The 24,594-nt window shown below is 39.1% G+C and overlaps 1 protein-coding gene and 1 long non-coding RNA gene across 12 annotated transcripts in view; one reads left to right on the top strand and one right to left on the bottom strand.

Moving 5' to 3' along the window:
- Rcbtb1 (RCC1 and BTB domain containing protein 1) overlaps window positions 1-24,594 on the top strand; it is a 41,444-nt gene that overhangs the window by 2,410 nt on the left and 14,440 nt on the right. For 4 of the 11 annotated variants that reach the window (XM_005330208.5, XM_021729764.3, XM_021729765.3 and 1 more), the window contains exons 2-9: window positions 11,613-11,688; window positions 11,798-11,962; window positions 12,293-12,443; window positions 19,130-19,296; window positions 20,500-20,658; window positions 22,109-22,216; window positions 22,621-22,763; window positions 23,765-23,955. In XM_005330208.5, the coding sequence (XP_005330265.1) occupies window positions 11,837-11,962; window positions 12,293-12,443; window positions 19,130-19,296; window positions 20,500-20,658; window positions 22,109-22,216; window positions 22,621-22,763; window positions 23,765-23,955 (1,045 nt within the window). In that variant the 5' untranslated portion in view covers window positions 11,613-11,688; window positions 11,798-11,836. Of the gene's footprint in view, window positions 1-2,095; window positions 2,192-4,034; window positions 4,104-9,266; window positions 9,290-11,612; window positions 11,689-11,794; window positions 11,963-12,292; window positions 12,444-19,129; window positions 19,297-20,499; window positions 20,659-22,108; window positions 22,217-22,620; window positions 22,764-23,764; window positions 23,956-24,594 lie in introns of those variants that run through there. The other 7 variants (XM_040281545.2, XM_021729766.3, XM_040281546.2 and 4 more) reach the window with 5 other exon arrangements.
- LOC120888463 (uncharacterized) lies at window positions 1-24,594 on the bottom strand. The gene is made up of 3 exons (XR_005732119.2): window positions 24,219-24,594; window positions 18,061-22,009; window positions 1-2,184 (listed from the first exon to the last, which is right to left on the bottom strand). It is a non-coding gene; the product is annotated as an uncharacterized LOC120888463 (long non-coding RNA).

The following is a 24,594-nucleotide window of genomic DNA, read 5'->3' as shown; positions in this document are numbered from 1 at the left end:
TTTTGCAAGCAAATAATAGGAGAAAATTTAGAAAATACAAATAAATATAAAGAAGAATGTATATGGTCTGTAATTATATTACCTAAAGATAAGTTAATATTTTAGAATACGAGTACTTTTTTTTTCTATACACATTTTTGGGTTGCAGAGTTCAGATGTTGAGCTTTCAGATTATAAGGGATTTGGTGATATCTAAATCCAGCTCATTCTTAAATCTAGGAGAGCCAGTAGCAAGAGTTTTGAAGCTAGGGGCTGAGGTGGTGAATCAGTGGTATAGTGCTTGCCTAGTTCATGTGAGGCAGTGGGTTTGATCCTCAGCACCACATAAAAATAAAGTTATTATGTCCATCTACTGCTAAAAATAGTTTAAAAAAAGGAGTTTTGAAGCAATCCAAATCTATTTGATTCTTAAATTTTTTGATAGTTTGGATAGCAGGAGTTTAAATAGCTAGGGATGCTTGTATATGTGTGTTAGGTTCACTTTTAAAAAGGAGATCATATGAATGAAAAGATCATACCTTTTTATTCATGTGCATAATAAATTGTAAGTTTTGAAAGGACTTCAGGAAGTGATGGATCTCGTCCAGGAAAACACATACTCAGACCATTTCTAAAAGATGGTGTCTGTCCTTCCCACAACCCCAGAAAAGAAGATTCCATGGTTTTCCTGAAATTAGCATTCTACATGGGCAGCTTTTTGCTGGGATATTCTTTCTGAAGCTTAAAAAGTGAGTAGTTTTGGAAATAGACAAAGTCTGTACCTTCTCAAGTGCTTCAATCCTGAACTCAGTACGGTGGAGTTATTCTGTGGTATTGTTTATAGCTGGAATATATTGTTTGCAAAGATGACTACTGCCTCCAACTCTTCTCATCACTGTGCTTGACTGCCTGCTCCTGCAGTCAGAAGATAGAGGCTGTTTTTGCTTCGTTTGTATTGAGGCCAGCCACCTGACTTGTTTTGACCAATAGAAGGTGGTGGAGGTTATACTGTGCCAGTTCTGGGAATAGTCCTTAAGAGGCATGGCAGCTCTAGCTTTCATTGCCTTAGAAGCCAGTCAGTGTTTAAGAAAAGCTTGGTCTAGACTAGCTGGAAAGAGAAAGACCACTAGAATATGCCACATATATGGCTTGTTTTAGTTCTAGTTAAATTCCCACTGCCTGTGACCTAGTGAGTAACTCCAGCTTCATACACTCAAAATTCATTTTCAAGAGAAATGCTATTATTTTAAGCCACAGTTTTGGAATGGCAAGTTACTCAGCAATAGATAATTAAAACAACAACATCTTTTACCATAAAACCCTTGCTATTAATCTGGATCACAGTACAAGTTAGTCCCAAGATGTGAAAAAAAAAAATTGTGGTCAACGTATGTAATAGTATACTTTGGTGATACATCTCTAAATCTTTATATTATGTAGGAATGTACTTGTGGATTGATTAAATCAAAGACTGCCTATACTCTACATGGTAACTGGTTGAATAAAATCATTTTCTTTTGTGTTACTGGTTATAGTATATGTGATTTTTGTTACTAATTTAAGTAAACACTTTAGGATATGATTATCTGCAGGTGTTTTGAAGAAGTGACCTACATTGTATATGTGCTGCCGAAGGGAGCACAGAATGACTCATTATTGAAACGATGGATTTGTGATGTTTCTCTTGGCAGTTTGCCATTTGATGAAGTTAGCACTGTTTGTAGTTAAATTCTTATAGTAAGGTTGTCAGATCTGTAGTGAACTTGTGTTTGAGAGATGATTCATTTTCAAAGTTTAAGAAGAGTGAATCTTAAGCAAAGTGTCATTTCTGGTGTGACTTTAAACAAAATGATAAGATTTTTCAGGAGCATTCAGTTACTGCTTTTAAATGAAAAAATTCTCTGAGCAGTTATTCCAATTCTGGTTAGAACAACTTTTAAAGAACTCCTGGAGAAGAAAATCTCTACAGGACATGAGAGGGTACCTCAAGCCTGTGGTGGTGGTCTTCTTCTGGGTTCTTCTTGCTTGGTGACTGCTTTAGACTTCTGCAAACATTTTTTTTTTTTCTTCAGGTTGCTCCTTTTCTTCCTTGCAACAGAAAGCCTTACTTCTTTCTTCACAGGGAAAAATAATTGACCTCTGAAGAGAATGCTCCCAGATGCAAATCACAACTGCACTAAGATACCATCTCAAACATTGGAGTGACTGTAATGTAAATAGACAATGATAAGGGTTGGTGAGGGTATGGGAAAATTGGAACCCTCATGTAAAAACCTGTGTTACTGGTGGGTATGTAAAGAGAGAGAAAGCACATGATCATGTGAATGAATGTCTCCAACATTTGGCTCTGCAGCCTTTAAAGTTTTTCATCCATTTCCATCCTTTCCTCTTTCTCTTGTGTTGGATTGGAAGACTTTCTGCAGCTTTTATCACATCTCTGCTGCTTTTATCACATCTCTGCTGCTTTCTCAAGAACCTTACATACTTGTTTTATCTTCTTTTATTGTGCCTTTCTTTTTTTCTCCGTACTAAGGATTGGACACAGGGGTACTCTGCTGCTCTGCTATATCCCTAACCCTCTCCCCTTTTTTGTGCTGGGTATTGAACTCAGGACCTTGCACATGCTAGGCAAGCAAGCACTGAGCCACACCTTCCCAGCCCTTTTTAATTTTTATTTTGAGACACGGTCTCACTAAGTTGCCCAGGTTGGCTTCAGCCATGCACTTTTCTTGCCTCAGCCTCCCTAGTTGCTGGGGTTATGGGTGTGTACCACCATACTTGGCCTCTTTTATCTTTGGTGTTTCTACTGGCTCCTTTCTAGGTATTGAACATGTTTAAAATAAGATTACCAAAAAATGTCTCTCAGCTCCATCTTATTTCCACAGTTACCACCTTGGTTCTCTAGTTTCTTTGACAGTCATATTTCTGGAACATATTTATGCTCATTGTTTTCTTTCTTTCTTTCTTTTTTTTTTTAGCTTTCACTGCTCAACCTGCTGCAATCTACCCACAGTCTTACCCACAGCCTTACAGATTCTACTCATTGGGGTCATCAGGAATTCTTGTTAGACCTGTAAACATTCTCAGCTCTTACTTTGGTCTCTCAGGAGCATGGGTGCTGGCATACCTCCTGCTTGTGATGCTCAGTTTGTAGCTCATGATACTGCACTCTGCTGGTTTTCTTCCTTCTTTGTTCCTCCTTTGTCTCTACTGTGGGGTTCACCCTGTCCCTTTCCTGTTAGAGTTTCATCACTTTTTGCCCATGATTGTCCATGCTTCTTACTCCACATACTTTTCCCTGGGTGAATTCATCCCACTAGTCCTCAGAATTTAAAATGTCCAGAATCGAGCTCCTTATTCCTTGGAACCTACTGTAGTCTCCATTAAGTGAGCGGTATGAGGTGCACTCTCATACTCAGGCCAAGCATCCAGGTAATCCTTGCTCTGCTTTTCCTCTCACCCAGTGCCTGCTTCCTATTTAGTCACAGAATTCTTTGAGTCTCCCTCCTGTTGGGTGTTCTTCCTTTCCCTGGTGTACCTTCCATCCTTTATTTCCTGGCTTAACATAGCCATTTAGACTCCCTCGGAGCCCTCTTCCTCACCCTCTTTAGTCTCCAAGTTCAGACAAAGTAATCTTTACAGACCTGCATCTGATCATGCTCTGATTAGACTCTTCAGGGATTACATGTGGCTACTAGGATAAAGCCTGAGTTGCTTGCCTTCAGCCATGCTCACTTTCTTCAGACCTTCACCTGGCATATATGCTCATTTTAGAGGTGTCACCTCTCTCCAAGAGGTTGAAGCACATTTGCCATTTCTCAGGCTCCCGAAGCCTCTGAAGCCCCACATCCCACCATCAGAGCAGTGGCATTCTGTTATGAGCATTTCTTCTGTGTCTAGATGTTCCCACCGCATGTAAGCTCTGCTGAGGGCAACCTCTGGGGTTAGCTCTGCCTTGTTTACCTCATGACATTCAGTAAACATTTATTGAATGAATTGAGTATGGTTCTGCCTGTCCATTGCTGGACTTTTAGTTTGGCTTTCATTTATTGCAGGGTACAATTGGGTACTTTTCATTTGGCTGGAGACTAGTGGACAAAATTACTTTCAGAACACTCCCATAGGTAAGCTTCATGAAACCATAAATAAGTTTGAACTCAACTCCTCCATCCCAGCCTTGAACTTATTAGAAAAAATAAAATGAAGTAATACTGTGTTCTGTCCATTTTCCATTTCTTTAACCTTTTAACATCTATTTTTATGTGGTTTATCTTGTTATGCATGTATGTTTGCAACAAAGAACAAAGCCATAGAAAAGCATTATCATTGAGATTTCTTTCCTGGTTTTCATTTGAAAATAAAACTATCCCGTAAAGGTAGTACTTTTATAGGACCACAGCTTCACAACCCTGGATGGGTTATTCTTTATGGTGTTGATATTGTGGCTACTTGGGTTGCTTGTTATTCCAACCTGAACACATGATTTCAGTAGAATTATTTCTTCACTTACAATGAGCTGTCAGATACCCATGTCCTAGAATTGCTGAATACTGGAAAATGAGGTGAAAGCAATTCTTTGTATGCTAGGATTGAAGAAATGCTTCTACAGGCCATTACTGCAAGTTGTGCTTCAAGTCAAATAATTTATTGTCTGTTGGGAATTGACAGCTATAGATACTTTTGTTTTCCTCTTAAATAAGAGTATTGACTTTGAACCCAACTAATGAGGCAAAGGGTAATCACAATCAGTGTTGGGAAATTCTAAGACAGCAGTCATGTTGTGTTTTAATGGAGGTAGGAGGAGGGTGACTTTTAGTCATCTGTACTTTGATTCTTGGTATCTAGGATGATTGCTTCAGCTGCATCCTTATGAATGATGACAAACTGGTGGAGTTTGGAGAAGGCTATATTCTCAGGTTTACTCTTGAGGAATTTGTTGAGATTCCAGACATTCCTTCCCTTTTATTCTTCTCAGATATGAGCCTGCAGAAGAGAGAAGTGGAGGGCAGCTGTCCTAGCAGCTGAGGCAGTAATTATTGTCTCAGCATATCTTTGAAACTTTACATCTTGTTTGCAGTCCTCAAACCATGCAATGGGTATAATAGTTTTAAAGTTGTGTTTTAAAATGTTCAAGATTGATTCAATCTCAGAGGCTAATCTCAACCTGGGAATAATATTTGGTGTCCAAATCAGACGTGTAGCATCTGCTCATTCTCACAAGGCCCATCAGAACAGGTTGAAAGAAACTAGTGTGAGTAGCATCAGACTCTTCTTTAACTCCAGAGGCTTTTTGCATTGCTTTTGCTAAAGTTAGAGGGATGACATTAAGTTGTAAGATTGTACACAAAATGTTTTCTCCAAACCCTAGAACTCTTTTATTTGAAAGTGTTCCTGGAGGGCTGGGGTTGTGGCTCAGTGGTAGAGCGTTCGCCTGGCATGTGTGAGGCCCTGTGTTCGATCCTCAGCACCAAATAAAGATAAGTAAAGGTATTGTGTCCATCTACAACTAAAAATTATTAAAAAAAAAAAAAAAAAAAAGAAGTGTTCCTGGAGTTGAAATAGACTGTGCTCAGAAATGGAGAAAAAGATGGTCACATCCTTAAATCTTTTATGCTCAAATGAGAACTCCAGTTGGTCAAAAAGGAAGAATGCTCTGAGGAATACTTTTTCTTATAAGAAACCAGATGCCTTTTTTTGGTAGTGGGTGTTGAACTCAGGGGCACTCAGCCACCGAGCCACATCTCCACCCCTATTTTGTATTTTATTTAGAGACAGAGTCTCACTGAGTTGCTTAGCGCCTCTCTTTTTCTGCAGCTGGCTTTGAAATCTCAATCCTGTTTTAGCCTCCCAAGCTGCTGGGATTATAGGTGTGCGCCACTGTGCCTGATGCTTTTAAGTGAGGAAGTGCTTTACATTTTATCATCTGCTAGAATACTGAGAATTTTATTTTTAGAATTTTGTAAAACAGTTTTCTGGGATATATAATTTTCATATAATTGTCACTATTTTGCATGTATTTTTTCCATTTAATACATTAATATGTATTACATGTACTGTATACTTATGATACATATTAATGTATTAAATGGAAAATGTTGAATCCCATTGTTTGCCTAATAATCCAGTAGTGTTTGTATTCTAGGTTTCCACTCGCTTAGAATCTGACTTTCTGTTAGCTCCTCAGAGATCAAGATTGTTATCTTTTTTTTTTGATGACCCCAGCATTCTTGGTATCTAGGGTGATTGCAGGAGAATTAGTAATATGTGCTATTATTTTATTCACATTATCATATAGTACTGCTTTTTTTTTGGTGTGGCACTTTAGACTTCATCAGTAACTGATTAACTATAAATTTTTATTGTCAGGCAGCTTAACAACTTAAATTGATAACTAATTACCCATTCAATTTAGGAAGACAAACTTCTGTTAGGAATTTTCATTGTACATGTAATTAAAACATTTTGTAATTAAAAAAAAAGAAATAATTTTGCATATTTGACCTTGCTTTTTAAAAATAGTCTAAACCTGACTCTAAGCTGGTATGCTGAAGAGCATTTTGGCCATTTAAAATGGATTGGGCTTCTGGGGCTGTAACTTGGTGGCAGAGCACTTGCCTAGCATGTGTGAGACACTGGGTTTAATCCTCAGCACCACATAAATAAGTAAAATAAAGGCCTGATGTCCCACTATATATATTATATATTACATATATATAAATTTTTTAAAAAGTTAAAAAAAAATAAAACGGGGGCTGAGGTTGTGGCTCAGTTACAGAGCGTTTGCCTTGTATTTGTGAGGCTCTGGGTTCGCTCCTCAGCACCACATAAAAATAAAGATACTGTGCCCATGTATAACTAAAAAAATTAAAAAAAAAAAGAATAAGATGGATTGGTCCACATTCAGTCTTAGTGTTTCCCCAAGAATCAGTTTTATAGAGAATGATGTAAACTCATATCATGTTCTACAGATGACATCTGAAGAGGAATCAGAATCTTGGTGCTAACCAGTTCTGAAGAGTTGCTTACTTGATTCTCACCTGTTTTCCTTAGAAATCGTTTAGGTCAGCAGAAGACAGGTCCAGAGGTTAAAAAGTCTTGTTCATCAGCCTTCTTGTATCAAACATTTTGGATAGAATGGGGGAGGGGATTTGAGATCTGTGTGAAAGTCACATGCTTAGAGATCATCCCTAATATTTATTTTATATATATATTTATATTTATATATTTTATATATTTATATATATATATATAAATAAAATCTTTAAGTGTTTATCTTTTAATTGTAGTTGGACACAATACTCTATTTTATTTATTTTTATGTGGTGCTGAGGATCGAACCCAGGGCCTCGAACTTGCTAGGTGAGTGCTCTACTGCTGAGCCACAACCCCAGCCTCCTAATATTAATATTGAGACCATATTTCATCAGAAAGTTTTCCTGTTATATTTATCTATATTGCCTGTTTCTTAAACTCTGTAAACATATTCAAATATATATATTTGCTAGGTCAGTAAAATAAAATACTTCCCCATTCTCCCTTAATTACTTGATTCCTAGGGGAAAGTTGCCCTTACAGGTATCAAAAGATTGGTTGCTATTCTACTCCTTCAGCCCTCCAGTTCTAAATGTAGATTTCTAAAATTGGAAGTTCTCTGTCCTCCTGGCTGAATTTGCTTTTTAGAGTATAAAATAAAATAACCTTTCTTACCGTCACAAATTCTATGAGGGACAGCACAATAGATAGGAAAAGCCACCCCTGGGAGTGGGATATTGATCTTTAGTGCTAATGGACTTAGAGCAAATCTGGGAGGAAGGAGATGCAGGATGTATTTTCCAGTGCCAAAGAAAATGTGGAGATCCATGTGGGTAGAGGATGTTAAACTCTCCTACCTCTGCTTGTTTCTTTTTTCTTCTCTGTTTTACCTCCATGCAATTTTTAAAAAAATCACTGATTCACCTACTAACTATGCACAAGTGACAATTAAGGACTGAACATGTTATTTTTGAGAAAGTATTTCCTAGATTAAATATAGAAAAGATTAGCAAAAATAATTCTTAGTATATCAGAAGTAACTATTTAATAATGATTTACATGCTAATTATAGCTCATCATTTTTCTGATTATCAAGCCCTGGGAAGACCTGTCATCTTGTAGTTCACTGGGTCTCGTTTGAATTGATGTATGTGCTGGAAAATTCTAAGAAGCTTTATTTAGAGTCAGAAGGAAGTACTGTTGGAGAAGTTTAGCTATTGGGAGGTCAGCGCTGATGTTCCCTATAAGAATTATAGGGGTGAGAGTGCATCCTGACTGTGCCACTTTCTGTGATACGTCCTTGGCCAGTTATTTCACTTCTGAGCCACAGTTTCCACATACTTACTCCATAAGAATGAATTATTGTCTCCTTACAAGATTTTTGTGAAGATTGAATGAAATAACGTGTGTGAAGCAATCTAACTGCAGAAAGGCAGATTGTTGACAATGGTTACTTTCTTCTTGCTCTTCATTTACTTTGCCTGTTTGTGTTGCTGGGAGAAATTTCTTGCTTGGACAACATTTTTGCCCTTGTTCTTGTGCATTTAAGAAACTGTCCAGAGCTGCTTAGTTACATCTTGAATATGAAATTACAGATTTTTAGATGTAGCAGAAATTTTTGGGAAATTAAGGCTTAAAAAATTTAAGTACATGTTACACTGACTAGTTAAAAGTAAATATGACCTGAGTAACTACATCATGTACAATCAGATGAATGAGAAGTTATACTCCATTTAGGTCTTATGTGTCAAAATGCATATTCTATTGTCATGTATAACTAATTAGAACAAATATTTAAAAAAGTAAATGTGAACTAAAAATCAGGCCTCTGTGCTTGATCCCTTCTGCTATACCAAGGCCTTGGTGATGCTTTTTTTTTTTTTTCCAACAATGTAACTCTTTTGGGGAGGTTTGGGAGATTGAATTTAGGGCCACTGAGCCACATCCCCAGCCCTGTTTTGTGTTTATTTAGAGTCAGAGTCTCACAGAGTTGCTTAGCACCTCACTTTTGCTGAGACTGGCTTTGAACTCACAATCCTCCTTCCTTAGCCTCCTGAGCTACTGGGATTACAGTCATGTGCCACCATGCCTGGCCAACAATGTAACTTTTTTTGTTTTTACTAATTTTTTTTAGATGTTGATGAACCTTTATTTTATTCATTTATTTATAGGTGCTGAGATTCGAACCTAGTGCCTCACACATGCTAGGCAGGTGTCTACCAGTGTGCTACAACCCCAGCCTGGTGATGCTTTTTTTCTTTAGGATAAGTATGCACACGTAAGATATATGAGCTGGGTTTTATATTGGCTCTTAAATTACTTTGGAGAAACACCTTGTAAAATAAAACTTCAAGTAATTAGTTATGGGTAAATTCAACTCATATAATAAACTGTCATTATGAAGGTTAGCTTCATCTTGCAGATTACCAAACCCTTAGGGCAGAATTCCATCTGATTAATAGTTTCAAAATAACTGTACCATTGTCAGGAAGTTATAGTTTTGAATGGTATCTCTTTGGGTTGTAATTTAAAAAGTGATGTGAGTCTTATATTTTTGGTTAATTCTATATCATGTAAAATTTTAAATGTTGAAGGCTAATTTAATATGGTTCATAGTCTAATATACATCTGGGTATTCTTGAAATTTATCTGTTGCTATTAGGTTTTTTATATTGTTTGTGACTGTCCATTTGTTTTGTAAGAGACACAAGGCAAGCCATTTGAGAGATCTTTTTCTTTTAATTTTAAAAGCTTTTAATATAATTAAAATTATATTATATCAAGGGTAAAATAGCCATTAGACTTTGATACAGCAATTCAATTTGGGGGAATTTTAGAAATTTATGTATAAAATAGGACATTTAGACAATAAATATGCAAACAATAATTATAGTATTGTTCCAGAAAAAGACTGGAAGTGACTCAAAGACCTCTCAGTAGGAAACAAGTTGTTAAATTGTGTACTGGAATTGTATAGTATCATTGAAAGAAATGAAGTAATTCTACACATGCTAATTTGGAATGATTTCCATGATGTGCTGTTAAGTAAGAGGGGAAACTTCCTTTTGTTTTTGTTTCTAAAGTACACACAGGCTGGGGGGGCAGGGGTTGTGGCTCAGTGGTAGAGTGCATAAAGATCTATCAACAACTAAAAATATACATATACAAAAAATTACTTGCATATATATTAATGCTTGAATGAGTATGCACTATCCTTGGAAGGAATTGTAAACAATTGGTGACAGTGGTTGCTTCTGAGGAGAGATCAGAGAATATTGGTAAGAAGAGTTACTTTCCTATACTTTTGTACCATCTGAAGCAAAATTTTATTTTTTACTATGTTTATGTATTTTTATTTTCCCCAAATCCTTTGCCTGTCCTTATTAACAAACAGCATGCATGTGTGCAGGCACATGTATACATAGCCCTGCATGCACACTTGAAAGAATAGTCAGATATTATTTGATGAGTCTGCTGTGTAGTGATAGTGGGTATTTAACCCTCTCTGAACATGTGGTATGATGCTTGGGGCTGATAAACACCTGATCCTCATCATCCAAGTGCTAATGGGAAAAATCTCTGTGGCTGGTGGGAAATGAGGCATTGGTTAAGTATGCTTTAGCTCCCAAGCACTCTACATGTGCTGAGGGAGGTGCTGGAGCCAGAAAGAACTTGATCTTGAGCCTGCCTCTCTTGGCTGCTGTTAGAGTTCTAAGAGGGTGAGTAGGGGGCTGGGGATATAGCTCAGTTGGTAGAGTGCTTGCCTCGCCTACACAAGGCCCTGGGTTCAATTCCCAGTACCACACACACAAGGGTGAGTGGGAAGGAACCTCAAGAGTATTGCCCTCATTAGGAAACTCTGGTTTTTCTTCCATTTCAGTTTCCAGAGGTAAGAGTCAAAATGGAAGTTCACTTGCATGATAGGATCTTGTACAGCTTTTGGAATTTCTAGAAATTCCCTTTAGGCTCACAAGGATTCTTTGCATAAAATTTCTTCAGTAGAATAAGTTTCCTGCACCCTCTAGGGTACCATTTATGCTAATTGTGATTTGCTTGAAGGCTGTAGTGGTCAGTGCTTAGATTGAGGTGCATTGCCTTATCTTGGTTGACATATGGTTTGTATGTAGACAGTTTGGTCAAAGAAATTAGAACCAGAATATAATACTTTCTTTTATGGTTTCATCTGGTAAACCTCGGGCAAGTGCACCTTAGAATGTGCCCATCCCGGCGCTGAGGGATGTTATATTCCTGTCATTAAACAGTGGCTTCACGTGGCAGTGATTTTCTACAAGGAGTGGGTGTTTCAGGTACCCTAGGAGTGGGAGTTCAAGGGGCGGAGGTAGAAGCACTGCTTCTGATTTTTGTAACAGCCACACTCACACACATTAATTCTCTGGGTGGAAAACTAGTAGACAAGACAATTCTCTAGTTGATTGTATAATTTAGTTGATTATCTCTCAACTGAAGAGAGGCCTTGGTTCTGTACAGTTAGCCTATCTTCATTACCTGTTTGACTCTGTAACACCTGTGGAACACATGAGTCTGACTAGTAAATGGGCAAGACAAATGCCTGATTTTAGTCTGTTGTGCTTTTGTTACAGGAAAAGGCCTGGGTTTGAAGGCGGAGCAAGGATTGGACACCTTGCTGGGGAAAGCAAGTGATCCATTTAACCAAAGGTACTTCATTAGCTTTGATTAACAGGTCTGTCATGTCTTTTTTTTTTTTTTTTTTTTAATTAGCAGTTGTTTAATATTTTCATGGAATCCTTTCTGTTTGTTCCAGCAGAGATGTCAGCTTATTTTTAGGTTGCTTGAAGCCAGAATCATGGTGGATGTAGGAAAGTGGCCCATCTTCACTCTGCTCTCCCCTCAGGAAATTGCGTCTATTCGGAAAGCATGCGTCTTTGGCACTTCAGCCAATGAAGCACTCTATGTTACTGACAATGATGAGGTAAGACTGAGAACTAGAGTTCAGTTTTGGGACTAGGCTTCTGAGGGTGTGGTTTGAAGACTGAGATAAGATTATGGGATAAAGAAAATCTGAAATTCAGGAAGACTAGGACTTTGATAAAATTTCTCTTTTGTTTTCTTGTTTTAATATGCTTCTGCCCCATAGAATTGACAAAAGTTGTGAAACTTAAGTAATGTTAGCAGAGGTTGAATATTTCTTAGCAAACTTATCAGTCTCTCTTACCTACTGAACTCCACTCTCAGGGTGGAGAAAGGTGCTTTTAATATAACTTGAGGCTAGATGACCCAGACAAAACTATTTGTTTTCTAGGTCTTTGTGTTTGGACTGAACTATAGTAACTGTCTAGGGACTGGCGATAACCAGAGTACACTTGTACCCAAGAAGTTAGAATCTTTATGTGGAAAGAAGATTAAAAGCCTTAGTTATGGGAGTGGCCCCCATGTTCTTCTCAGCACTGAAGGTAAAGAGGGGACAAATATAGTTTTTCAGTTTGTGGGAAATTAAGCAGTTAATTCTGAGCCAAAGGGGAGGAAGGATTGTATTAAAGAATTGATTTTTAAATTTTTAAAAAAATTTCTGAGACACTGTATATGAAGCAAGTGGAAGTTAAACATTTCAGGCTACCTTTGAAATAGCCACAATGTCTTGCATGTTGGACATGTTGCTTAGACTATTTATAGAAACTAGTGGAAGATTAGCTATAGCAAAGGAGATCCTTGCAACCTGACTTTTCATTGGCTTTGTAGTCACTAGGCAACATTTCCCTGGTACATTTTCATAAACCCAGATGATAATTTGGTTTCATTTCTTTGTGTAGATCTTGCATCTTGAGAAATCTCGGTTTATTCTCAGGCATTCATGGGGGTGCCATATTGAAAGAGTGGGGGATGTGGTTGGAAAGATTCTTGTCCTTTTTTCTCTGCTTCCCCAAAATCAGTAAAGGAGAGTAGACATTTTTCTGTGCTATGGGGAGCACAACAAGCTCTGAAAGTTTGTTACATATGATCTAAGTTCTTCCTTTTGTATTTTGGGCCCATCAGCTCTTTTCTTTCTTCCTTCCTTTTTCTCTCCCTCTTCCTTCTTTCCTTTCATTAGGGATTGAACCCAGGGGTGTTGTAAGTTGCCTTGAAGTTGTGATCCTTCTGCCTCAGCCTTCTCAGTTGCTGTGATTACAGGTGTGCACCACTGCTCCTGGCCCTGCCCATTAGCTCTCACTTCTGCAGAGATTCTCAGCTTTTTGTTGGATGATTCTCTAAGGTGGGCTTTGGGAGACAGATTTCATCCTGCCTTTCTGTGTCTAGACTGGGGAATACCAGCTTCCTTGGATGCCACCATGTGCCTTGGCCTCCTGCCTTCTAATTGCCAGCAGCTCTCAAGCCTGAGCCAGATTGGAGCTGATCCTGCAGGAGGAGTGGAACTGGTGTGGAGTGTGTCTCACTTCTGCTCTGTGTAGTCACACTTTTTGGCATTACTCTATCTTTTTCAAGCAGTACTGTTTTACCAGCTGGTTCAGCTGTCATCCAGCATGACCTAACGACTTAAGCCTTTCCTAACATATCAGTTTTAACTTGACCTCGATGTCAGACATCAACACCAGGGCATATTTTTTATTTTTTTTTGAGCAGATCTCGAAAACGTACATTTCAAATTCTTATTTTTTCCCCCAAGTGACAACCATAAAACATGATAACTGTCCTGTTGGAATTATTTTCAGAGTCTAGATTTTGCAGTTTCAAATATCTCAAGTGTTACATTTATGCTATAAATTATTACTTTTTTTGTGGGAATGTTTTTCTTTTTGCATTTAATTTGATTTTAATTTTTATAATACATTTTACATAGTATGCATCGAACATTCTGCTTGTTGTATGCCATATTTTTTTTTAAGAGAGAATTTTAATATTTATTTATTTATTTTTAGTTTTCAGCGGACACAACATTTTTGTTTGTATGTGGTGCTGAGGATTGAACCCGGGCCGCACCCATGCCAGGCGAGCACGCTACCGCTTGAGCCACATCCTCAGCCCCTGTATGCTATATTCTTATGTGTTATATATATAGTTTAAATAGTTTTAAAAATAATTTGACACTTTAAATCATCTAATGGTTTGGATTTTGAGTGAAAATGAAGTGCCCCTACCTCAGCTCTGCTCACCTTTTGAACTTTTTTAGGAAGAGCCACTTTTGACTCTTCCAGGTGTATCTTCTATAATTACTCTTGTATTTTTAAAATAACATGCTTACACTTCAATTTCTAAATTTTAGATATTATCTCTTTACTTTGTTTCATGGCAGAGAGAATTAGCTCTCTTCCCCTGCCTTCCCTGTCTTTGTCCTTTTGCACCGTTCTATTTAAGTCAGTATTCATGTTTACATTGCTGGACTGTGTAAGTGTTATTTATAGTTAAGCTTTCTCCTTTTTTGTACAACTGTTTGTTTTCCTAGGGTTAATAACTCCCTCAAGGTTTTTCATTTACTTTTTTATAATCTGTCATTAACCTATACCCAAACTCTTCCATTAAATAGTATATTGCTTCTAAGCAAATCAGGTAATCTCTATAGAGTCCTCAGTCCCTTACTCCATTGTGGACTGGTCACTCGCTAAGCCTACTGCACGTGTCAACCTGGAGCATTTATTCACCACTGTCCTTGAAAGTCCTTCACTTTTTCCTTTCTGGAGTCCCTATTTTTCATGTTTTATTTTGTCCTTATTTTGGTGAAGCAGTTCTCTCGGAGCCTCCCAAAGAAGGGATGTGAGAACATGCTAATGTATGTTAGTGGTTTGGCCTGCTTCTCAGGTTCTGTTTTTTTCTACTGTTTTCCTTCTCCTTGAGTGTCTTTCTGCTCCCCACCTTTGCTATCATTTCAGTAGGATTTGGGGAAGAGTAAGATAAAAACCTGTGTTCATTTCTCCATACTTCACTGGATTTTGCAGTATTTTTGAAGAATGTTTTAGAAATATTTTGGTTAAACTGAACATCCAGTTCCACTTGATGACTACTTTGAAGTTCAATATTTGTTTGATATTATACTTTACGTACAGATCTTGGGCTTGAGGATTTCTTTTGTCTTCTGAAACAATATTAAATTAGTTTGCTTATAAAATTGTTTCTAGCTCCTTCCCCAGTTCATTTTCCATTCCCTGAAGACTAAATTCAATTTCCTTAAAGGTTAGAAATTCATGGGTGCTCTTTGCCTCCCTCCATGCTCTCCTTCCCCCAATTCTCCTTAAGGGATATCACGTCCTTGGACAATTTTTGCTCACCTCTTAAGCCTCAAGTGATCCTGAAATTTAGTCCTGGGTTTATTAAGAGATAGTATGTCTAGAAAGGGCCTAAGAGCCCTTTTGTTTCCTTAGGACATGCTAATTCTCCTGTTGGAATTACTTTCAGAATCTGGATCATACAGTTTCAAATATCTCAAGTGTTACATTTAGACTAAGGGACCAGTTCTGAAGCAAAAGAAGTGCAGCAGTGTGTACTAAGGATCAGTACACCCTAATTTGGGACTAAGAGCCATCTCACGATGGAGTTCACCTTTCCTATGCTTCATCAAGGGAAGAAAGTGTGCGTATACTCCTTTACAATAATGACTGGCACCTGGTTTGGATAGTTTACCTGATTCGTGATTCAGACTCATCCTTGAGGGTTCTGAGCCCCTGGCTATGATGAACTCTGGCATGGCTGCTGCACATTTCTTTTCACTCTCATTATTAGGCAGGCATACAATTACAATATGACTTGCAAATGTGACCTGGGTGCCAGCCATATTCCCCTCTGCCCTCATAACAACAGTCCTGCCTCTCTTCCTGCCAGGACTGTTACTTCTCTTCCTTTTTTTTTTTTTTTTTTTTTTTTTTAGTACTGGGGATTGAACCCAGGGGTGCTGTACCACTGAGCCATATCCTCAGCCTTTTTATTTTTTGAGACAGTTTCTGAGGCTGGTTTTGAACTTGTGATCTTTCTATGTCAGCCTCCTGAATTGCTGGGATTATAGGCATGCACCACCACCACCACCGACTTCTGTTCTTGCTTTTTGGCAGTTCCTAGCAGCCATAGCTCACAGTTCAGTGGGACTCCCTGTGGTCCTTACTGGAACCAGGGTTTCTAAACCCATGGAACTTAGAATTGCAAGCTCAAATCCCCCAAGTTGGTCATGAGGGGTGATGGTTAGTAGGGACACTCATATATCCATTTTTGGTTCCTGGACCCATGAATTCTGCCTGTTAGGAACACAGCACCAGAAAGCAGTCCTTAATTTATAGCAGATACTTCACCTTGGTGGGCTGCATCCCTTCCCTGCTAGGTAGCATTTCCTGGCTGATGCCTCACCTATGCCTCTGGTCAGAGCATCCATCCATCATGCACTCTGGTTGGCAGTTTTGGGGTGTTGCAGTATGATCAGGTACACACTTCTGCACTTCTTTTGCTGCAGAACTGGTCCCTTAGTCTAAGATGTTTTGAGGAATCCCATATCAGTGGATTAAATACTCCATGAACCCCCATTAGTGGTTCTGGCTGAGGCCCTGTGGGCCAGAAACCAATACCTGGGCTATATGTTTCTGTTGATAGCCCATTCCAGGGTCAGTTGTAAATGTCCTGCCATCAGCTGGCTGGCTGGTGTCCTTGAGGGAGGTGCTGAGTTGGGGGATGGCGTAGTGGAGATTTGGCAATGATAGTAGCTAGATCTGCCTTAGTGAGTGGGAGCTAGGCTCTTGTATAAAGATGTTATCTATTTTTTCATATGGTTAAGAGTCACTGTATTTCTTTCACTGAACTGTCAATTCATATTTCCATAGGTTTTGGTCTTTTTCTTTTGTATTTTTGGGAGTTCTTTTGTGTATGGGATTTTATATACTCAGTGGTATATATTGCAAATATTTCTTCCCAGTATTTAATTTTTTCTTTGCTCATGGTTTTTCGTCATTTTCCACATAAAAATTGTGTGTTTTTTAAATGTAACTAGAGTAAAAATTAGTGCTTTTTCTGTTGCTTTTGGATTCTTGAGGTATGAAAATTTTCTTTACTCCTGGGTTAGGGAGGAATTAACTAACTTTTCCCCTCTGCTTCCTATATGGTTTTTATATTTCAAATTCATTTCAATCAGAAGTTACCATGATGTATAGTATGAGGAATGAATGTAATTTTTCAAAATGATCTTGCAGCTATCTCAACCCAGCTTGTTTCTCCAATTGATGTTGCTTTTATTTTCATATGTAGTTGGTTCATTTCTGGACTGTCAATTCTATCGCATTGATCAATCTGTTCATGTCCTAATATTAGTTTATAAATATTTTATGGTTCTTAATAACTGGCAGAGTTACCATTTTCTTTTCTTTTTTTTAATATGGTTTGTCTAGTTCCAGAAGGTAACTTGAGGGATTTTATTGCTATTGTTTTTATTTTACAACTTATATAGGAAAACTGTCATCTTTATGATACAGTTTCCTGAGAATGAGGAGTGTATTTCTCTTTCAGGACTTAAAGCCCTCCTAGGCTATTTTTTTTTTTTTTACCTGCTATAATCTCACCATAGTGTTGTGGGTCAGTTTTTAACTCTTTCTTAAACCTTCAGTCATGAGTTGCATACTTAGGATGAAATGCCCCATTTTCGGTTCTTTTGTTATTTCTGTGGGAAGGAGCGCCTCCTGAGAAGCATGTCAGAGGTTCTCTAGGCCTTAAACTTGCCAGAGTAGTCTAAGTTTGTGTGGGCTGCTATTCAAGACAAGACAACCAGAGGCCTGTTTGGATGTCACTACCCTCCCCTGCTTGCTCGGGACTGTCAGCCAGCCAGCAGTCTAACCAGGACTTTTGATTTCAGTTGTTGTCTTTGAATGTCGTCAGGTCTAGTTGTCCTGCATAAGTCAGGATGTTTTATTACCATGGGAAAATACTAGAGAAGAACAGCAAATTTGGGAAGACCTGCTCTTGATACTCAGGCAGACTGTGGGAAGAAATGCATGAAATGATAATACAAAACAAAAAAGTTACCTCTGTCAGAATCACAAAAGCATAAAGTCCATTTTAAAAAAATTCAAGCAGGGGCTGGGAATGTGGCTCAAGCAGTAGCATGCTCACCTGGCATGTGTGTGGCCCGGGTTCGATCCTCAGCACCACATACAACCAAAGATGTTGTGTCTGCCGAAAACTGAAAAATAAAAATTAAAAAATTCTCTCTCTCTCTCTCTCTCTCTCTCTCTCTCTCTCTCTCTCTCTCTCTCTCTCTCCTCTCTCTCTCTCTCTCTCTCTCTCTCTCTTAAAAAAAAAAAAATTCAGGCAGAGGAGCTTACTGGTTGTTGACCCTATCAGGGAGCTTGGTGGGAGTCGGGTGTTGGAAGCTCTATACCCCTCCCCCACTCTGCCCTGTGTAGCTTTTCTATTTGGCTGTTCCCGAGTTGTGTCCTTTATAATACACTAATTGTTCTCTCCAAAGATAGCCACAGTGAGAGTGAAGATGCCTTTTGGTGATGGCCAGCCCCTGGGCATTGAGCCATCCTGCTTTTCAGTCTTCCTGAGCTCACATAGGTCATGAAACAAAGACTGGCACCTCAGTGTCCCCTGTCCAGATTCCTGACACACAGAATAAATGAGCATAATAAAACAGTTGCTTTATAAAGCCTCCCCTCCCAAACAAAATTCAGTCAGGTTTCATGACACCAAAATACTCTTGAGAGAAGCTTTGTGATTTTTGTTTCCCTAACAAACAGCATTCCTTTTCCCTCTGTTCATTGGGAGTGATTGACACAGCCTTCCTCCAGGGGTTTCCTGAGGCTTGATTTTTGGTAAAGTGATGTCAGTGTTGGTGATAAACTTTTCTGTGATTCTGCCTTTTGCTTGGTACCAGTCATACAAACTACTGCCATGAATCAGTGTTTAGAAAGTCTATAGGTTTCGTATACATTAAGATTGGCTTCTGACCATAAAACTGATCTTCTATGTTGGTACCAAGTGCTTTCATTTAAGATTTTTGCTTCTTTCTGACCTGTTCTCTCATCCCTCTTTTTCCTCTTCCACCAGTGGCTACTTTATAGAAGAGAGGGCAATGTAGGAGAAAGAAAGTTTAGTGAATGAGGTTACAAACTCGGAAAGAAAGTATCAAGGCTACCACTTCCTCTTAGCACTGATTCTGTGTGTGCCCTGTGTGTAGATGGAGTGGTTTATGCCTGGGGCCACAATGGATACAGCCAGCTGGGGAATGGAACCACCAACCAGGGCATCGCTCCCATCCACGTCTGTACCAATCTCTTGATCAAGCAGGTGGTTGAAGTTGCTTGTGGATCACATCACTCAATGGCTCTGGCAGCTGATGGAGAGGTAAGTGTGCTGTTTTTATTCTTTTTGAAAATTGTGGTAAAATACACATAACATAAAATTTACCATCTTAGTTTCTTTTTTTGGTGGTGCTGGAGATTGAGCCCAGGGCTTTGCCCATGCTAGGCAAGTGCTCTACCACTGAGCTATATCCCCAGCACCCATCTTAACCATTTTTAAGTACAGTTCAGGGACATTAAATCTATTCACATTATTACTGCAGTTGTCACTGCCATCTACACCCAGACTCTTTATCTTATAAAACACACTGTATCTGATAAACATTCACTCTCCATCCTTGCTCTCCAGCTCTTGGCTACTGCATTCTACTTTTTGTTTTTATAACTTGGACAACTCGTGGTGCCTCATAGAAGTGAAATCATACAGTATTGTCATTTTATTGACTCGCTTATTTCATTGAGCATGGTGACTTCGAGTTGACAGAATTTTTAAAGGCTGAATAATATTCCGTTGAATGTATATATCATGTTTTGTTTTTTATGTTCATCTGTTGTTAGATATGTTGTTGGATATATCTGCTTTTCTATTGTGAAATTTTTCTATTTAAAAAAAGAACATATTTGTACGTGGCATAGCTTGTAGCTAAAATGATTGTGGGAACACTCTTCTCCAGCATAACCTGTGTCATATAGTCAGAGGACTTCCCTTTTGGTAGAAGAAATTAATCGTGTGTGTGTGTGTGTGTGTGGTGCTTTGCACATACACATGGCTATACCAGCGTTCTACCACTGAGCTACAGCCCCATCCCTAGAATTCAGTCTTAAGGGTGAGTGTCATACTGTTTGCCAAGACCACAAATCAGGGGGGCTGGGATTGTGGCTCAGAGGAAGAGTGCTCACCTTGAATGTGTGAGGCATTGGGTTCGATCCTCAGCCCCACATAAAAATAAAATAAAGATATTGTGTCTACTTATAACTAAGAAAAAAATACTTAAAAAGACCACAAATCAGATATGTATAATGGTGTTCTGGACCTTTTTTTTTTTTTTTAATAACCTTGTTCCTTAAGATATGTTTTGTTTTTTGGTGTATTTGTAATGATTCTGGAGAAAATAACTTCCCCAGCCTGTAGTAGGTGTTATACCTCTTATTCATCCCTGGATTCATGCTTGTCTTAAAGTTTCTGTCTTGCTCACTGTACCACACTCTAAGTACTCTTTTTTTTTCCTTTTCCCTTCTCTTGTAGGTATTCGCTTGGGGCTATAACAACTGTGGCCAGGTGGGATCAGGATCTACAACAAACCAACCAACTCCTCGAAAGGTTACCAACTGTTTACATATCAAGAGGGTGGTTGGCATTGCCTGTGGTCAGACCTCTTCCATGGCTGTGCTGGACAATGGTGAGGTGAGCCTTCACTCCCTTCCTGGTCCATCCCCTTTCAGGAATTGTGTTGGGAGCAATGAGCATTGGAGGGAAGAGGGCTTTGTGTTGTCAGCTCCATTGACCTCTAACTGATCATGAGGACTGGCCAGAGGTTATTTGCTCCTCAGAGCGATTTGTTTAAATCCCAAAATTTACCTGCAAGTAAAGATTCTGGTATGGTTAAATTTTGTTTATTGCCTAATGCTTATAAGTATTTGTGCTTAAAGAATTTGGTATCAACTTTCTTTCCTAGTGAAAGTCAGCTGTGCTTTCTTTAGTCAGCTGATAGTCTTTGTAGAGCTACTAACTGCTTCTTGAATGTTTGATCATAAAAGGAAGCAACTTGCTAGGGCGGAATTTTTTGTCCTGATTGTTGTTGGCTACTTTAAAAAACGTACCCTTCAGCTACCCTCACCTTTGAGCTGATAGTTATGCCTATGAAATTATTTTTGATTGCAGCTTCTACTTTAACTTGCCACTTACTGATTTCTCAGTGCATGAAAATTATGCAAAAATACTTCTGTAGACACAGATTTTATAGCATCATGCAGTGGGGCCATAGAGTGCTTTAGAATTTACTGAGTTCTTATCTAGTTTATTTAATTTGAGGTGGGCAGGTACCAGGGATTGAACTCGGGGGTACTCAAATACTGAGCCACATTCCCAGCCCTATTTTGTATTTTATTTAGAGACAGGGTCTCACTGAGTGCCTAGCACCTCGCTTTTGCTCAGGCTGGCTCTGAACTTGCAATCTTCTCGCCTCAGCCTCCCGAGCTGCTGGGATTACAGGCATCTCAGATATGTCCTTTGCCACTTTCACCTGGCGTTTTCCTTCTAGTCTTTTGTCACTGACTGAAGTGTGTCCAGCCAGGCCTACCAGCTTGTCTTCTGTCTCTGTCTCTGACACACTTCCATGCCTTCTGCCCGGATTGCTTTTGGCCCTGTTCATCCTTCAGCTCTGCTCAGGTCTCTACTTTCTTAAGTATTCCCCAAACTTTCTAGGGCTAAGCTCTTGCAAGCTCCTCATTATCCTATGGTGCCTCGATTATCTCTGTTTCAGCTCTTACTGTCTACAGAAAATTTGCCTGTTTCTACCTCCCATGTTAAACCATTACCAAAGACTTAGATTCCTAGTACCTTTCACAGTGTCCTGACATACATAAGTGCCTCGTAATTGTTAATGATCCTCAGCTTCTTCATCTATAAGACAGGAACCAAATGACTTCTCCAAGCCTTCTCAAACCTAGTAAGTCATGGAGTGAGAACTGATGCCAAATTCTGCCATTCTTCACCCCCAAAATATCTTCTGTTTGGAGATCAGTTACAGGATCACCTAAAGTAGAACATGGGTATTAGAGTACTGATTTATTTAGATGAACTGGATTTAGATGGATCCAAAGCCCCATTCTCTCTTTTTTCTCTCTGCTCTTAGGTGTATGGCTGGGGTTACAATGGCAATGGTCAGCTGGGCTTGGGAAACAATGGTAATCAGCTGAGCCCCGTGAGAGTGGCAGCTTTGCACAGTGTGTGTGTGAATCAGGTACGTCTGGGAGCCTCTTGCCAGCTGGTGTCCGTCCAACTTTTCTGTTCAAGTCTTGGAAAAATATCGGAGGTTTACTCCTTTTCTTTTTTTCCAGGTCGGGGGGAGGTTTGCCCCTTCCCCTGCCTGGAAATTTCCAGTTCTCTCACCTTCCCCAATATTACATCTTCCCTAAATTCCCACGAGGAGGAGGCACATGGTGCTGGCATATCAAGTGACAAACTGGTGGTAAAATCCAGTACTCTAAGGTTTAGGCTTTCCTAATGCTTTTTAATGTTCTAGCAAATGTCAGTCCACACCTGATGGTGAATTGGCATTCTACAGAAGCTGGCTGTAATTTCTGAGATGCTTTCCCTGCCCTTCCTGTTGTCCTCCTAATGGTAACAATTTATGTTTACTTGCAGATTGTCTGCGGCTATGCACATACTCTAGCACTAACAGATGAGGGCTTGCTCTATGCCTGGGGAGCTAACACGTATGGGCAGCTGGGAACTGGCAATAAAAATAACCTGTTAAGCCCAGCACACATCATGGTGGAAAAAGAAAGGTAACTTGGCTGAGCTGTGTCTTGGGACTGTGTGTGTGTGTGTGTGTGTGTGTGTGTGTTATGGTCTTGGTACTGTGAGAGGCAGAGCTGTGGTGTTTGGCTTTGTGACTCTTCCATTTTATTAACATTCTCATTTGGAGTAAAATGGTTTTTGAGTTCCAGCCAGAATGAACATGGAGTTGGTATGATTCTCATGCAGCTTTCTGAAATAACCACCTGTGATTAATATGAATGCATCTTGGCATAATTCTGGCAGATTTGGTGTTACCCCTTGAGTAGGGAAGTAAAATGGGATCTGTGATTATGTTGAAATTCAAATTGTACAAACTTTCCCTGTTTGCCAACTAAATGCACTTATAAATAAATAAAATCTCTTAAAAAGACATTATCTATTTAAATATTAATTTGAGTTAATGTGTCTTACTGGAATAGATGCTTAGTGAACCAGGTTGTGAGGTCTCATCCACTCATTCCGGAGTGTTGACTTGTGGTTCTGGGACCCTGCCTAGGAAGTGTGCTGTGAAATGCAGGGCGAAGCCTTAGTCCCTTCGGATGGGAATGCTCAGAGTCCATGACCCTTTGCCCAGTGTTTATGAGCCTGATGAGTGTTCTGAGCTCTGGTAGAGGTGGGAGAGAAAGCCATAAGGAAATGGTTTATTGAAGATGATTGTTTTTACTACACTTAAATCCCCCAGAATAGTCAGGATGTTTTTCAGTGTCTACTTTCCTTCCTTTTTCTTCGATTTCTAATCTGCTTTTCTAAGTTTTCCTTAACCGTACATATTATTTATCCTAACTTGGGATTCTAATTTATCTGAAGCCATCAGGAAAGGAGAGACACAGGGCTCTTTTGGTTTTGTTGATGTGATATGGCTGCTAGCATTTCTGGGTCTTAGGCTGTTTTTTGAGGTGTTCCAAGCATAAACTTTAAAATTTTGTGTCGGGTGTGCTAAGGGCTTCTGTGGTAAGGAAGTGACATGTGTTATTCTTAAACTTTTCAGGGTAGTGGAGATTGCAGCCTGTCACTCCTCCCACACATCTGCCGCCAAGACCCAGGGAGGGCACGTGTACATGTGGGGCCAGTGCCGGGGCCAGTCGGTGATCCTGCCTCACCTCACCCACTTCTCCTGCACTGACGATGTGTTTGCGTGCTTTGCCACTCCTGCTGTTTCTTGGCGTCTTCTGTCTGTAGGTAAGAAGGCTCAGGGCTCCTTCCACCAAGGAAGAATGGTACTGTCTACTGACCACATAGCAGTTCCTGCATGTGTGCTAGTTGTGGGCTCTTTTAGGTTCTAGAATGTTTTATTTTGCATTTGCTTTAATGTTTTTCCCCAGTGATACCCACCTTTAAGGATGTCATTAAATATTCCCATAGATTCTTTTTTCCCTCCCTAAGTGCTTCCTTTTAATTGAGATCAAATTTACATAACATAAACTGGACACGGTGGCACATACCTGTAAACCCGGCAGCTCTGGACTGAGGTGAGAGGATGGGGAGTTCAAGGCCATCCTGGGAAATATAACAAGATTGTCTGAAAGAAAGAAAGGAAAAAAAACAAAACAACAACAAAAAAATCTTACATAACATAGAGTTAACCATTTTTTAAAAGTATACAATCCAGTTGAATTTAGTATATTCATAGTGTATATTTATCATTTCCATCAAGTTCTGAAATGTTTTCATCATTCCAAAAGAAAATCTTGCATTCAATAAGCACCACTCTCACCTCACCCCCCCATTGTCATGAGGGCAAGAGCACATTTAGGACAAATTAAGCTGCAGCTCAACTTAATGTGAAATAAACTGAACATTTCCTTTAAATTCATTTTG

The sequence above is a fragment of the Ictidomys tridecemlineatus genome, chromosome 6, assembly GCF_052094955.1.
Source record: "Ictidomys tridecemlineatus isolate mIctTri1 chromosome 6, mIctTri1.hap1, whole genome shotgun sequence".
Taxonomy (NCBI): domain Eukaryota; kingdom Metazoa; phylum Chordata; class Mammalia; order Rodentia; family Sciuridae; genus Ictidomys; species Ictidomys tridecemlineatus.
Note: the sequence above shows the minus strand (reverse complement) of the source record. Positions and strands in the feature narration are given on the sequence as shown.